This window comes from Heteronotia binoei, chromosome 20 (genome assembly GCF_032191835.1).
Source record: "Heteronotia binoei isolate CCM8104 ecotype False Entrance Well chromosome 20, APGP_CSIRO_Hbin_v1, whole genome shotgun sequence".
Classification (NCBI taxonomy): domain Eukaryota; kingdom Metazoa; phylum Chordata; class Lepidosauria; order Squamata; family Gekkonidae; genus Heteronotia; species Heteronotia binoei.
Window position 1 is genome coordinate 16,629,751 of NC_083242.1, and position 14,038 is coordinate 16,643,788.

Here is a 14,038-nt window from a genome sequence, read left to right on the forward strand (position 1 = left end):
GGATAGAAAATTGGTCTATGAATGCCACATTGAACCAAGCAGGATCTGTTATCTCTCCTCTTCACACATTTATCTTCCATGAGTAAGTCAATTTAGTCAAAAACATACAGAGAAGGATATAATAAACAAACAGAAAATGAAATTGCTTTGGGAGCTTAATAGTCTGTGTGTTAGTAATTAGCACAATGCAATATTGGCATTGTTCCTAGAATTATAGGCTCTAGAAAAGAAAGGAAAGGTCTCTATAATAATCCCAAGCAGAATGAAAGTTCCAAACGAATAGTAGAAACTATCAGGCTAATGCTCTCTCAAACATATTTTAAATTTCCCCTTCCACCTGACACATTCACCTGTGCGGCTTGTTCCCATGCAGTTGATGCTGCTGCCTAAAAGCTTTAGAATGATTCTCCAACCCTGTCCAGAGATTTGCTGGTTTATATATATTCTTATATATATTCTTCAGTTTAACGCACGACTGATATTTGGTATGTTTGTTTACTGTGGCAGTTCTGGAAGAGCAACGTATATAAAAACTAAGCCTGTTCGTGGAAACTGACCCATTTGACAAACATCGGGATAGCTAGAAAAGGAACTCTTGCCTATCCATTCTGCAGCGCACTCCACGGATTCATCCACAGGCTTGGAATAAAATATGTCTTTTATAGCTCTGTTATGAGCAACCCAAAAGCCTCCCAGGAGGTTTCTTGCAGGCTTGGCTGCTGTTCATTCCCCTCTCCTGCCTTTGTACACAAATGCTCACATTACTTCCCAGATCTTCCTAATGCTTCATTGATTAGCCATTAGTGCTGGGAGTGGGGGGTAGGGACTCAGAAATGGATCATATTGCACAGTCTCTTGACATACATATAATTTCATCTCTAGCTCTTCCTAGAGCAAGCACCATGGATCTTTCAGCTGATCTCTAATTCCTTCACTCTTTCTCTCTCTCTCTCTTTTTGCTGCTTACATAAATGAGGAACATGCACCCAGACACGGGCTATACTACAGATTTTAAACAAACGAGTCTCTCTAGACTGCAAAGTGATGCAAGAGGAACAGGCCTTAGATTCTAAAATGGATCAAACTCCTGCAAATGGGCTTTCAAAGTGACCCCCCTCCCCCAAATCACTGTTTGATCTGCAGCAAGGAATCAGTGGATGTGGCTAGCTCCATGCATGTTTCTACACGATATCTTTTAAATTATCTTTTAATGGGAGAGGCCAAGGACTGGTCCTGAGCAATGTTCCTTCAAAACTGTGGAGTCTTGTGAGCAAAAATTCTACTTTGTGAGCTACTAGCATTAAAATTGTTAGCTACTCAGGCTCGTAGCTAAGCAGGGGCCCACGGGGCCTGGCCCCCTGACAGTTTGGGGGGCCCCTCACCCCCAGGCTGCCTCTCTCTTCTGTGCAATTTAAACTGGGTGGGAGGGAGCAGCCGCTGCCCCTCCCATGCCATTTAAAGGGCCTGCAAATTAGCTGATTGGTGGGTTCCAAATACCACAGGACAGGTGGCAGGAGCAGTCACCAGCCACCTGAATTATTTAAATGGTTCCCTCCCCTGTGTCCCCCCCATGACCCCCCTCATGGCCCCTAGCTACGGGGCTGGAGCTACTGCATGAATTAGTTTGCTCTGAGGCCATTTTACATGAGCTAAGACAAAAATGTGTGAGCCAGAGGCTAAAAAAACCGTGAGCTAGCTCACACTAACTCAGCTTAGAGGGAACATTGGTCCTGAGTCCTTTTGTGGGCAGATTCTGACAGCACAGCCTTCTGAGCTGAGGCCAGCAGGAGCTCTGATAGAAGTAGGTGTTTTGCTTGCACCAGGTATTAGAGCTCCTTTCACTGGAAAACAGCAGGGACTGAATGTGGGGCCTTCTGCATTTCGAAGCATGTGCTCTACCACAGTGCCAAAGGCTTCCTTCTGCGTGGATATTTATTTGAAGCTGGCAAACTGTGGTGGAATGTGCGTGCTCTGGCCTGTGGGCCCTATTCCGCCCTGCCTTCCTAGGTGTTTCTCCATACCTGGGGGAGCTTCTCTTTCACGATCAGGTAGCTCAACACAACCACCTGATCTTTGTATGGAATTGCCCACTAGGAGATTTAGGACTCCTAGCTTCCCTTGTAAGTTCCAAGGCCTTGCCTTGATGTCTCCTGCTGCCCAGCACCTGGTCACTACAGGGACTGATACGTAGGTGCCCCTATCCTTCATTATTTCCAATGGAGGAAAGGCATTTAAAAGTAGGGTTGCCAATCCCCAGGTGGGAGCAGGGGATCCCCTCATTTGGAGGCTCTCCCCCCACTTCAGGGTCATCAGAAAGCAAGGGGGGGAAATGTCTGCTGGGCACTCCATTATTCCCTATGGAGACTGATTCTCATAGGGAATAATGGAGAATTTATACTCTGCGGGTATCTGGTGCTCTGGGGGGGCCCTGTTTTTTGAGGTAGAGGCACCAAATTTGCAGCATGGCATCCAGTGCCTCTCCCCAAAATACCCCCTGAGTTTCAAAAAGATTGGACCAGGGGTCCAATTCTATGAGCCCCAAAAGAAGTTGCCCCATCCTTATTTAATATGAAAGGAGGGCATTTAAAAAGGTGTGTGGTCCCTTTAAATGTGATGGCCAGAACTCCCTTGGGAGTTCAATTATTCTTGTCACACCCTTGTTCCTGGCTCCACCCCCAAAGTCTCCTCACTTCACCCTCAAAGTCCCCAGATATTTCTTGAATTGGACTTGGCAACCCTATTTAAAAGGTGTGTGGTCCCTTTAAAATGTGGTGGCCAGAACTCACTTTGGAGTTCAATTATGCTGGTCACACCCTTGTTCTTGGCTCCACTCCCAAAGTCTCCTGGCTCCACCCCCAAAGTCCCCAGATATTTATTGAATTGGACCTGGCAACCCTACACATCCTACCAGCTTTTCCACTGACAAAGAGGGAGGTGGGAGGCTCATTTTTAGTATACAGGAGGCTGTGCCAGGAACCTTGTGGGATCTGTGTGGACAAAAGCCATCCAGGACGGTGGCTGCATTACTGGGGAGATCTGGCTTCAAATACCTTTCCTTTCAGTTATGATGATCACTGAGTGGTCATCAGCCACTCACCGTTGCTCAGCCTGGGCAAAGAATGTGCTAGATCTCACCTATGCTGGCCAGTAGCTGTTGGAAGCTGACATCTAAAACTTTCAGTGGTAAAAAATACTTTCACGTGCATTGTCTTGCTATAGCCTTTATATGTGCCCTGCATGCCTAAGACTACCTAAGCAATTTCAAGGAAATATTTGAATCCAGGACAGGGTGGATCATAGCTTAAGGATTCCTTCATGGGAGAAAGTCCCATTGAATAGAGTGGAATACTGAACAGACCTAGGTAGGATTGTTCTCCAACTCACATACTGTTAATTTACACCTGAAATACTCCCAGGAGAGATGACTGTATATACCAGGGGTCCCCAATCCCTGGACCGTGGATCTGTGCTGGTCCGTGGTTTGTTAGCAACCGGGCCGTGAGTTGTATACTTATTTCATTATATATTACAATGTAGTAATAATGAAAAGAAAAATATGACATTGGATTTATATCCTGCCTTCTGCTCTGAATTTCAGAGTCTCAGAGCAGCTCACAATCTCCTTTACCTTCCTTTTCCATAACAGACACGCTGTGAGAGCTCTCCCAGAAACTGTCCTTTGAAGGATGACTCTGTGAGAGCCATGGCTGACCCAAGGTCATTCCAGCAGCTGCAAGTGCAGGAATGAGAAATCAAACCCGGTTCTCCCTGGTAAGACCCCGCATACTTAACCACCACACCAAACAAATAGAAATAAAGTACACAATTGTATTATCCTGAAACCATCCCTCCCTGGACTGTGGAAAAATTGTCTTCCACAAAACCGGTCCCTTGTGCCAAAAAGGTTGGGGACAGCTGGTATATACAAAGCAGAATATATTTCCTCTAGATATAAGCAGAAAAATATATTAGAAACAAAATGACTGGTAGCTGTCAACACTCAATTTAAGTCTGCTTAATGGGACCCAAACTGTAAATTCTAAATTATTTATAGACACCAATGTTTTAAAAAGATTGAGTTCAGGCAAAACATCTGGATAGGCAGAACATAAGTCTGTGCTTCATGTCTTTTGTAGAAAAGACCAGATCATCACAGGCTGTGCTCCACAGGGACATGTGGCAAAGATGAGTCGGATTAGAAAGAGGCACACCAAAGGTAAAGTAAGTGCCATAACTGTATTAAGCAGTTTTTGCTTTCATATTCATCGATCACAGCTAATGCAACTTTCACTTGTATCCATGTTTAGAAAGTGATATAACAAATTGTCTCCATAAAACTATTTTTAAAAAGAGGAGTGTGCCGGTGTGGAATTGCATATTAGAATAATAGAATCATAGAATTGAAAGGGATCTCCAAGACCTAGTCCAGCCCCCTGCACAATGTGGGAAATTCACAAGTACCCCCTCCCCCACACAAACACACTCAGTGACTCCTCAAATCCCAGAAGATGGCAGGAAAAAACCCTCTCCAGGATCCCTGGCAAAACCCACCTGGAGAAAAATTGCTGCCTGACCCCCAAAGTGGCAAATAGCATTTCCCAGCATTGCTGTCAGATGGCCATCTAGCCTCTGTTTAAAAACCTCCAAAAGAGAGCCCACCGTATCCTGAGGAAGCCTGTGCCACTGAGGAACTGCTCTGACTGCCAGGAAGTTCTTCCTAATGTTTACTGGAAAACTCTTTGAAAAAAACATACAATTTTTATGTTTTATAACTTAATAAAAAGTATAAAGTATCAGTTATATTCAATAGTAACAATAAAATATAAACAAATGAAAAAAATAATATAGTACCTTACTATATGCAATTTTAATTGTTCGTGCTTTTAGTACAAAGGTTTACAATATGCTTACTATTGTTAATAATTAGAAAAAGCAATATATTTCTTTGGAATTGTAGCTTTCACTTCTTTGTTGTTACTCACATAGTCGAAGAAGGGGAACAATTTTTCTATAAAATTGTTTTCCCTAGTAGGTACTTCTGCAACATATATCTGGGTTGCTAATTTATCCATAGCTGCAGTTTCCCATACTTTTGTCCACCATTGATTTATTGTGGACATAGTTAGTGGAAAACTTTTTTGATTTAGTTTCAACCCATTGGTTCTTGTCTGACCTTCTGGGGCAACAGAAAACAACTTTGCACCATCCTCTATGCAACAGTCCTTTAAGTAGTTGAAGATGATTGTCATATCACCTCTCAGTCATCTCTTCCCCAGGCTAAACATACCCAGCTCCTTCAACCTTTCCTTATAGGACTTAGTCTCCAGACCCCTCACCATCTTCGTTGCCCACCTCTGGACACATTCCAGCTTGTCTATATCCTTCTTAAATTGTGGTGCCCAAAACCGAACACAATACCCTAGGTGAGGTCTAACCAGTGCAGAGTAAAGTGGTACCATCACTTCACGTGATCTAGACACTATACTTCTGTTTGAGGCAGTCCAAAATTGCATTTGCTTTTTTTAGCAACTGCATCACACAGCTGCCTCATGTTCAGTGTATGGTCTGTTGATCCTTTTCACACAAACTACTGCCAAGATAAGTCTCCCATCCTATTATCTTGGTACATACATGTTTGGGAACTCAGAAATAGGAGAAGTGAGCAGTAAAGGAGGAGGTGGATTATCTGAGGGCATGTGCTTCATCTGTCCAAAACCCTCCAATTCTCCTTTCCTCAAGCCAAGCTTCCTTTCAGTACCAGCATCACAAAAAATTTCCTTGGACTCCACCTCTACTGTCATCATTTAGATCCAACCCCAAAATCATAGGAAATCTGGAGGTACTGATAACTTTGTTGCAAATATGTTTGGGCAGTTTTTGACAGCTGCAATAGCTTGTTTGTCTAGCCACTGCCTCCATCTATCCCAAGAAACAGCTTTGCAGCTATGCAGTAACTATGGCAGTGGAATTCAACTTCCTTTTGCTTTGCAATTTTCCTCCCTGCTGTTCAGAGTGTGGAACTGATTCTCCTCCAGGGTAATGGATGTTTTGGTCACGTAATTCTGTAATGCACTGGGGAACTACAACACCCATAATGCTATGCAAAAACATGCATGTGAAATAGTGTGGAATACCTGCACTTGGACAAATGTCAAACAGCACAACTCTTTAAAGAAAGCACTTTTTAATATAAAAAGCTGGCTTGGTTTCTTCTCTGCTTGCATAAGATGTTAATTAAAGAGTGATGCTTAATAATGACAAATGAGGGGAAGACTAGGACTCCCATTAGGCTGTACAACAATATTCACGCAGGAAATGCTGCAACTGCACAGTACTGTATTTATTTATTTATTTATGATTTGTATCCCTCCCTTCCCACAAGTGGCTCAGGGCGGCTCCCAACAATTAGTCAAACATAAAATTAAACAATATTTAAATATATAAACAGTTAAACATTTAAAACAGCATGTAGTGTTTGAATACATGTAAAGTAACTGGCTGAACAGGCTTCTGTTGCTCACAAAACAATGAACTGCCCAATGATAAATCAGTTCTCTGTTTGTGTCTGGCAAACTGAACATAAGCAGAACTGGTGGGTGCTCTAGCATCCTGAATGAAAGAAAACCACATGACTTCTCCAGCCCCACACACTCTCTGAATAACCCTGACCAACCCAGTATTGGTTCCCCTTAATCCCACAGCCCTCTTGATAGCTCTCAACCAACTTAATCTTCTTCACAGTGTTGCTGTGACGATAAAAATGGAGAGTGTTGTATGTTCTTTGGTTCCCCATTGAGGATATAAATATCTAAGCCAGGGGTCTCCAACGTAGTGCCAGTGGTTGCCATGGTGCTCACTGGTACCTTTTCTGGTGCCCACCAAGTGCTTTTAGAAAGTAGGTGGGGCTTTTGCCCAACAAAACTCTTGATTTGCTGTGCAGATTTTTTATAATGTTGCTTCGGCAGTTGCTGCTTCTACTGTGTCAGAATTTCAAAAATTCCTGCAGGCTCAAAAAGGTTTGGGACCCCTGATCTAAATAAATAAAGCCATTGGTCTGTAGAGGTGAGTAGAAAAAAGTTTAAGCAACCTCTCATCCTTATCATTTATCAAAGCTCTCTTGTTTCAAAAGCCATTCAGCTCAGCAGTTGGTAGCCTCATTTTAATTCGGAAACCAAAAGATTTCAACCAATAATCCAATCCAAAAACCTTTATTTGTATAACAGATTTATTTCAAATGTCTGTGCACCACAATTGTTTCTGGCTCAGTACTCTTCTTTTGAAAATTCTATATAAGTAGCTTCATAGGAAACAGTGGGAGATGTCTTTCACTTAATCTCCTCTTGGATTGCCTCTCTTTGGACTTTGACCACTGAACACCTATGATGGAAATGTAGGAACAGAGAAGGAAACTGGACATGTTAGCAATGGGCAGGGTTGGCCTACCCTTACTCTTACCACTTTTATAGCATTTCTGTATTTCAAAGAGTTTCACAGATATATAATTATTACAATTACTTTGTACGGCCATTATTATTAGTTGTTGATGAGAGGCTGAGTGGTTTATAAATGTGAATAAATGTGTTCACAGGAGAGATGAAATTTGCGCAACCAACTTCTTAACTTAGAACTCATCGTAGGGCTGTTATTATTTGTTGTTTATGAGAGACTGAGTAGTTTGTATAAGGCCACCTCAAGTGTTCACAGGAGAGAAGACATTAATGTCACCAGCTTCTTAACTTATAATTCACTGTCTTATCTGTTATGTCATAAGAGTGCACTTGGTATAGATAATCCAAATGGATATCTGTTTATCTTCCTTTGCACATGGAGATCCATCTTTTTTTAAACCCCTACTCAGCCACAAAGCATTCTCTCTCTTCCCCCCACCCACCTTGGAGTGTCTTTATGAGGACAAAATGGAGATTTCATCTATGCTACTCTCACCTTCTTGGTTGGTAGAAGTTGCAGCCCTATGCAGACTTTCCTGGAGGTAAGCTCAATGGGCATTATTTCTGAGTAAGTGCATGCATCAGATTGTGTAGAGAAGCATAGAAAGAAAACTCTCCTTTTCTCCAACAATACACTATATGACATGTTTGTGCCCCTTTCTAGAACATGCAGATGATTTCCAATTAGTCATAGTCACCCATTACTTTTTGTATGATTGAAAAACTGAGTTAATCTTTCCAAGAATTTATTTCTTTTCCTGGCTGTCTTCTTCTTTTACTATGAATGCCAAGGAGCTGTCCAGCACACCCCTATTTCTTTTCTAACTTAAAACACCCTTATCCTGCTTCTCTTGTCTCTGGATCAGCTGGCTCATGCCAGTAACAGAGTGCAGACAGTTTCCATGTCCCTGGGACGTTACCCAAAGCAGTCCACACATGGTCTCTTCTGTGCAGTGTCCATCAATGGAGTTTAGAGTGGGTATTGTGGCATTTAATAATTAGACATAACATTGGTTTGTTTTTTTAAAAGGGCTAGTCCACATCTGTGCTGGCCATTAAGTGCCAGCAGTCACGCTTGTATAGATGCTTCCCAATCTGGATCAAAACCCCATTTTTGACTGGCATTTGAAGGCTGCCAACTCTGGTTAGGAAATTCCTGGAGATTTTTGGGGCACAGCCAGGGGAGGGCAGGGAGCTCAGCGGAGTACTATGCCATAAAGTCCACCCTCCAAAGCAGCCATTTTCTCCTAGGGAACTGATCTCTGTAGACTGGAGGTCATATGTAATAACAGGAGATCTCCAGGCCCTACCTTGAGGCTGGCAACCCTGATATCTGGCTCCTGAAAGAAGGTTGCTAAGCAACCTGGAGGAAAATGTCAAGTTAAGAGAAGCTTTAGTGCACGACCAGAAGGAACTGAAGCATGGGTGGCCAGACTGTGGCTTGGGAGCCACATGTGGCTCTTTCACACATATTGTGTGGCTCTCAAACCCCCCACTGCTCTGTCAGCCAGCTTCAAGAAGGCATTTGTCTCTTTAAATCACTTGCTTGGAGAATGTATTTACAGTTAACGTTGCTTTCTTTCTACCTCTCCCTCCGCATCTATTTTCCTTCCTTCCTTCCCTTGTGGCTCTCTGACATTCATGTCTTGCGGCTCTCAAACATCTGACATGTACTCTATGTGGCTCTTGTGTTAAGCAAGTTTGGCCACCCCTGAACTGAAGCTTTTCAGCTCTTATTAAAACGAACGTGGTTAGTCTTGCAGGTGGTGCTGCACTTCGGGGTTTTTTTGTTTATCACGCCGGTCACGTCGTGGTGGCCAGCATGCTGTTAAAAGGAGAGGCCCACTGCCACCCCCAGGCCTGTCGGGAATCTCCCAGCGCTTCCTTCTTCCTGCAGCCCTCCGGGCAAGAAGCCGGGGGCCGCGCTGCTTCTGTTGGCGCTGGTGCGCCTGTGCGCGCCGCGCCGGGAGTGGCCAGTGGCGCAGGGCGAGCGCGGGTGGGCAGAGCCGAGGCCGGGCGAGCGAAGCAGCAGCAGCAGCAGCATCCCATCCGTCGTCTGCCAGGCAGGTGCTGCTGCCGCCGCCGCCGCGGGGAAGCCGGAGCGGTGAGGGAGGGGAAGGGAAGGGAGGCGACCGGGCGGCGCCAAGATGTTGGAGATCCAGCTGGACGATGGCGGCGTGGGGGGCTACCCGGGCGACGACTACTGCTCGGGCTCGGTGATGTCGGAGCGCGTCTCGGGCCTGGCCAACAGCATCTACCGCGAGTTCGAGCGCCTCATCCACTGCTACGACGAGGAGGTGGTGAAGGAGCTGATGCCGCTGGTGGTGACCGTGCTGGAGAACCTCGACTCGGTGCTCACCGACAACCAGGAGCACGAGGTGGAGCTGGAGCTGCTGCGCGAGGACAACGAGCAGCTCCTCACCCAGTACGAGCGGGAGAAGGCGCTGCGCAAGCAGGCCGAGGAGGTAAGAGCGCCAAGCCCCGCAGCGGCAGCAGCAGGAGGAGGAGGAGCCCTGCAAACCCGGGGAGGGCTGCTGGCCTTTGCGGCCACCCCGCGCTGATGAATGCACGAGAGAGAGGGATTGTTGCCCTTGCTCCCGCCACTTGCTGCAGTGTAGGTTGCCCTGGCTTGGTTGGGGCAGCTCCCTCTCCCTTGAGCATTGGGGGGAAGTATAGGGCTGCAGGCAGATCGCAGGCTTGCTGGGGTTAAGCCCCCCTGGGACCCAGGAGGCCGGCTCAGGCCCACTCGCTGCAGACTAGGTCTCCGGGCAAGAAGGAGGTTGGGTGGCTGGGGCTGGGCCTCCCTCACTGCGCTAGTTGGCAGAATGATCATTAATAAGAATTTTAAAAAGGCCAGAGCCTGCTTGGCATGCAGAAGGCCCCAGGTTCAGTCCCCTGCATTTCCTGTTAAAGGATCTGGCAGTAGGTGACAGGGGAAAGGGCTGAAATCCCATCCATGTTTAGGAGTGCGCCTCATTGGCTGTTTGGTCAGACTGTCTCCACAGTAGCTCGGCTGCTGGCATCAGTGGGATTTAATGAGCGGAGATCGTGGCTGGATTGGGGGAGGGGGGATGGAGCCCGGCTCCCCTCGTCCCCCCACCTCGGTGATGTGGTTTGCAGCCTGTGATTCAGAATAATGAAGGCTGCAGTGCTTTGCACGCTCATGTGTGATTTACGTCGAAGTCAGTGTGCCAGGGATGGCACTGCAACAATACTGAGTGATTTGGCATAGTGTGGAGACAGCCAGGAAAAATGGCTTCTTATCAAAATACAGGGTAGACTTTTTTCTCTTTCTCATCAGTTTTTTGCAGATTTTAAGAAATGAGGGTGCAGAGTGCAACCTGATTAGCTCCACTACATTTGATTCTGTGTGGTGTTCGGCAGTTTTAAACGCTGAAATCCATCGTGTGTTTTGAAGGCAGAACAAGTTGAAGTGTAAACATGATCAGACTCCTGAAGAAATTCTATATTCCGTGGAGTTCTTTGCTGGTTTTGACCTGGTCCCCTTGCAGGTGGGCCTAGACTGTCTAGCACCCTAGGCAAGGCTAACTTCTGGTGCCCCCCCTGCACTGATGACATCACCAAGTCACATGGGGGGTACCAATTCTGTGCCTTCAGAAGGCCGGCGCCCTAGGCAATCACCTAGTTTGCCTAGTGGCCGGGCTTGGCCAACCCCTTGAAAATCCCCCTAGGCAGGTGGGCTTGAAGGCTGCTCTTTGCCTACCAGTCCTCTCAATCTGCCCTTTCCCCTGAGAACTGGGGCCTTTTACCAGCCTAGAGGGCCTTTATCTAGGCATCGTTCCCTTGCATGGCAACTCCAGCTTGGAATGCATGTCCTGGGATCTCGGACCTGTGACTCTCAGTACATGTGTTATGGCAGGCATCCTCCTTCATCCCCCAGAAAGTCTTCCTACCAGATTTTTATCTCCTGCAGCATTGCTCGCTTCCCTGCTTGTCCAGGATTTCATTTCCAGGAGCTAGGCTGACCCCCTCTCTCCTGCCCTCAACCTGACCACCCACCACTATTTGTGCCCAGCCATGCCTTCTGGGTGAAATGAGAAAAGGGAGGGGGGATCCCACAGTGACAGGCGTGTGCTTGTAACAGTGGAAAAGGAGCCGTTTCTTAATGAGGGGGTTCATTTGGATGGATATAGTCCTGAAGCCCAGAGATCTCTCCCCTCCCCTCTGTTATATAGGTTCGCAATTTGGCGCTTCCCGTCAGTGGCTCTTCCTATTGCTTCTTCTTAGCAGGGGCTTTTTGATGTTATGCTTTTGCTGGTTCAGGTAGAGTTGGGGGGTTGCCAGGTGTAGATGCCTGAATCCATGAAACCAACCACAAGGCCTTTCTTCCTGGCTGCTTGAGTGACATGTTTCACGTCATAACTCTGCCATGCAGTGTGGGTAGGGATACAAACTGGTAGCTTTGAATGGATGTAAAAAGAAACATGAAAATGGAACGTGGCCTATGAGAATTCAGTGTTTTGTTTGTCTTCCTGGAAAGCCTCTTCTGCAGGTGGTGTACTCTGCAGTCCACTTAATCGCAGGCATAGGAATACAAAGTCTTTCCTTGGTCTGGAATTAGGAAACAAATTTTATCCAGTTCTTATTTTTCTCCTCCCCGAAACGTGGCTGCATCCTTTAATATTCTTCATTCTTGTGATCTTTACTTTTAATAGGAGAGAGATTAAAATATATATAGTGGCCATAATCCTGCCTAAATATAAGCACTTCAAAATCTTGTTGATTTCAATGGCTGGATTTATTTCTCTTTTAATTTATTTGAAAGGTTTTTGCCCTGGATTTTGGCTAATCTAAACCTCCAATGTGGAAAAGGAAGAAGAGAGAACGTTACAATAACAATGGAATTTATGTAACGAATCCAGTGGGTTAGCCATGTTGATTCTTGAATTTAAATTAGTGTTGGGGTACTAGTTTAGTTTCGTGTCCATTTGTGCCATTTTGTGTTATCTCAAGATAGAAAGAAAATGTTTGGGAGGGTGGGTAGAATTTATTTTTAAGTTATTAAGAGAGATGCCCATTGCTTACTGAAATGCCTAATTTTCTTAGAAGCTTTCTATACATTTCTAGTTTGGGTAGCATTTAAAGGGGATTAGCCATGATATTAGGCATGATGGCTAGAAGTCTTCTTGTTCAGAGGCAGCATATTGCTGATTCCTAGCTGCTGGCAGACAAAATTGGGGGGACTTTGGCTTCTCTGTGCCATAGTTGTTTGCCACTCTGGGAAAGAGCAAGCTGGACTAGATGGGCCTTTACCATGATCCAGCAGGCCCCGTTCTGATGTCTGTCCGATTTCTGACTTGAGCTGCCAGCTCCTTATTGGTAGATTCAAGTTAAGAACATGCCAGATCAGTAGCTGGCTTTGCATGAGCCTCAGCAAAAGGAGGAGGAGAAGAAGTCATGAAACAATATTAGGTGTTTGTGTTATCAGTCTGTCACTGAATCTTTGAATCCTTAAAATTTTTTGCGGACATTTCATCAATGCTGATGAATCCTTTGGACTGCTGCTATTGTAAACAATATAAAATGTATACCTATATGCTTTTACAGCCAAAATAAAATAGATAATTTATGTAGCATAGCTGCTTCTTTTAAAATGGTTAGCGAGACAAGAAAGTAGCCTTTCTCCTTGCCTTTAGAGTCCAAGGTTTTACTACATATGGAGATGAAGAAATCAATATGAATGATAACCAAACCTAAAGGTCGAGCAGTGGATGACACTTGAGTAGGATTTTATGCTTGCTGAAGAATGACGTCTAAACTAAAGGGGACTGTGAATTTGCTGTGCTTAGATGCATCCTTTCTTAGGCGTAAGCTTCACTGAACATGGAAAGGCTGATTTCTGAGTAAAGAAACCTGTTTACTTGGGGCATTTTTTTGCATATGCAGCCTTGGCTTCTTAGTCTTCAAAGCAGGTTTTGTATTGTGTTTTTAAAGATTTAAAAATAATCGTAGCCCACAGCAGCAAAAATAAAATGACTTTGGACCAAATTAATACAACCACTCTGCACTCCACAAGAGATTGTTTATTTCAGCCATGACCTGAATGGCCCACGCTAGCCCAACCTCATCAGATCTCAGAAGCTAAGCAGTGCTGACTCTCACAAGTACTTGGATGGGAGACCTCCTTGGAATACCAGCAGGGGTGGGCTTCATTCAGCCACATCTCTGAATATCCTCCAGGCCCCCAGTAGGGGTCAGTCACCAGTGGCTGCCATGACTTCCAGGAGTGTGCGCACGCACCCACAAAACCCTCTACAAAACTACCTCCCTCACAAAAGAGGTTGTTTATTCCCCTGTCCAGGTTTCCTAATCAGAATTGATTGGTAGGGAGCAAAATTGTAATTTGTGTTGCAAACGGATGAATGAAATTACCAGTTCATTACATGTTTGACTGTTTGAGTTTGGTTGTATGAGTTTGCCTGTTTGGAAAATACAAATGTGTTATGTTTTACGAATGGGTTATGTAGCATTTGATGATGCACATACATTATTTTAAGCCTTACAATAATCCAGTAAGGTAGGTCCGTGGCATTCCCTGTATTGCAAGTGATCTGAATAAAAGTGTTATG

At 45.0% G+C, this 14,038-nt stretch overlaps 1 protein-coding gene across 1 annotated transcript in view; it reads left to right on the forward strand.

The window, feature by feature from the left end:
- The first annotated feature begins 9,576 nt into the window (after positions 1 to 9,576).
- The window catches only part of MAPK8IP3 (mitogen-activated protein kinase 8 interacting protein 3), a 92,584-nt gene continuing 88,122 nt past the window's right edge, over positions 9,577 to 14,038 (forward strand). The window contains exon 1 of the mRNA XM_060260427.1: positions 9,577 to 9,913. Within this exon, the coding sequence (XP_060116410.1) occupies positions 9,596 to 9,913 (318 nt within the window). The 5' untranslated portion in view covers positions 9,577 to 9,595. The remainder of the gene's footprint in view (positions 9,914 to 14,038) is intronic.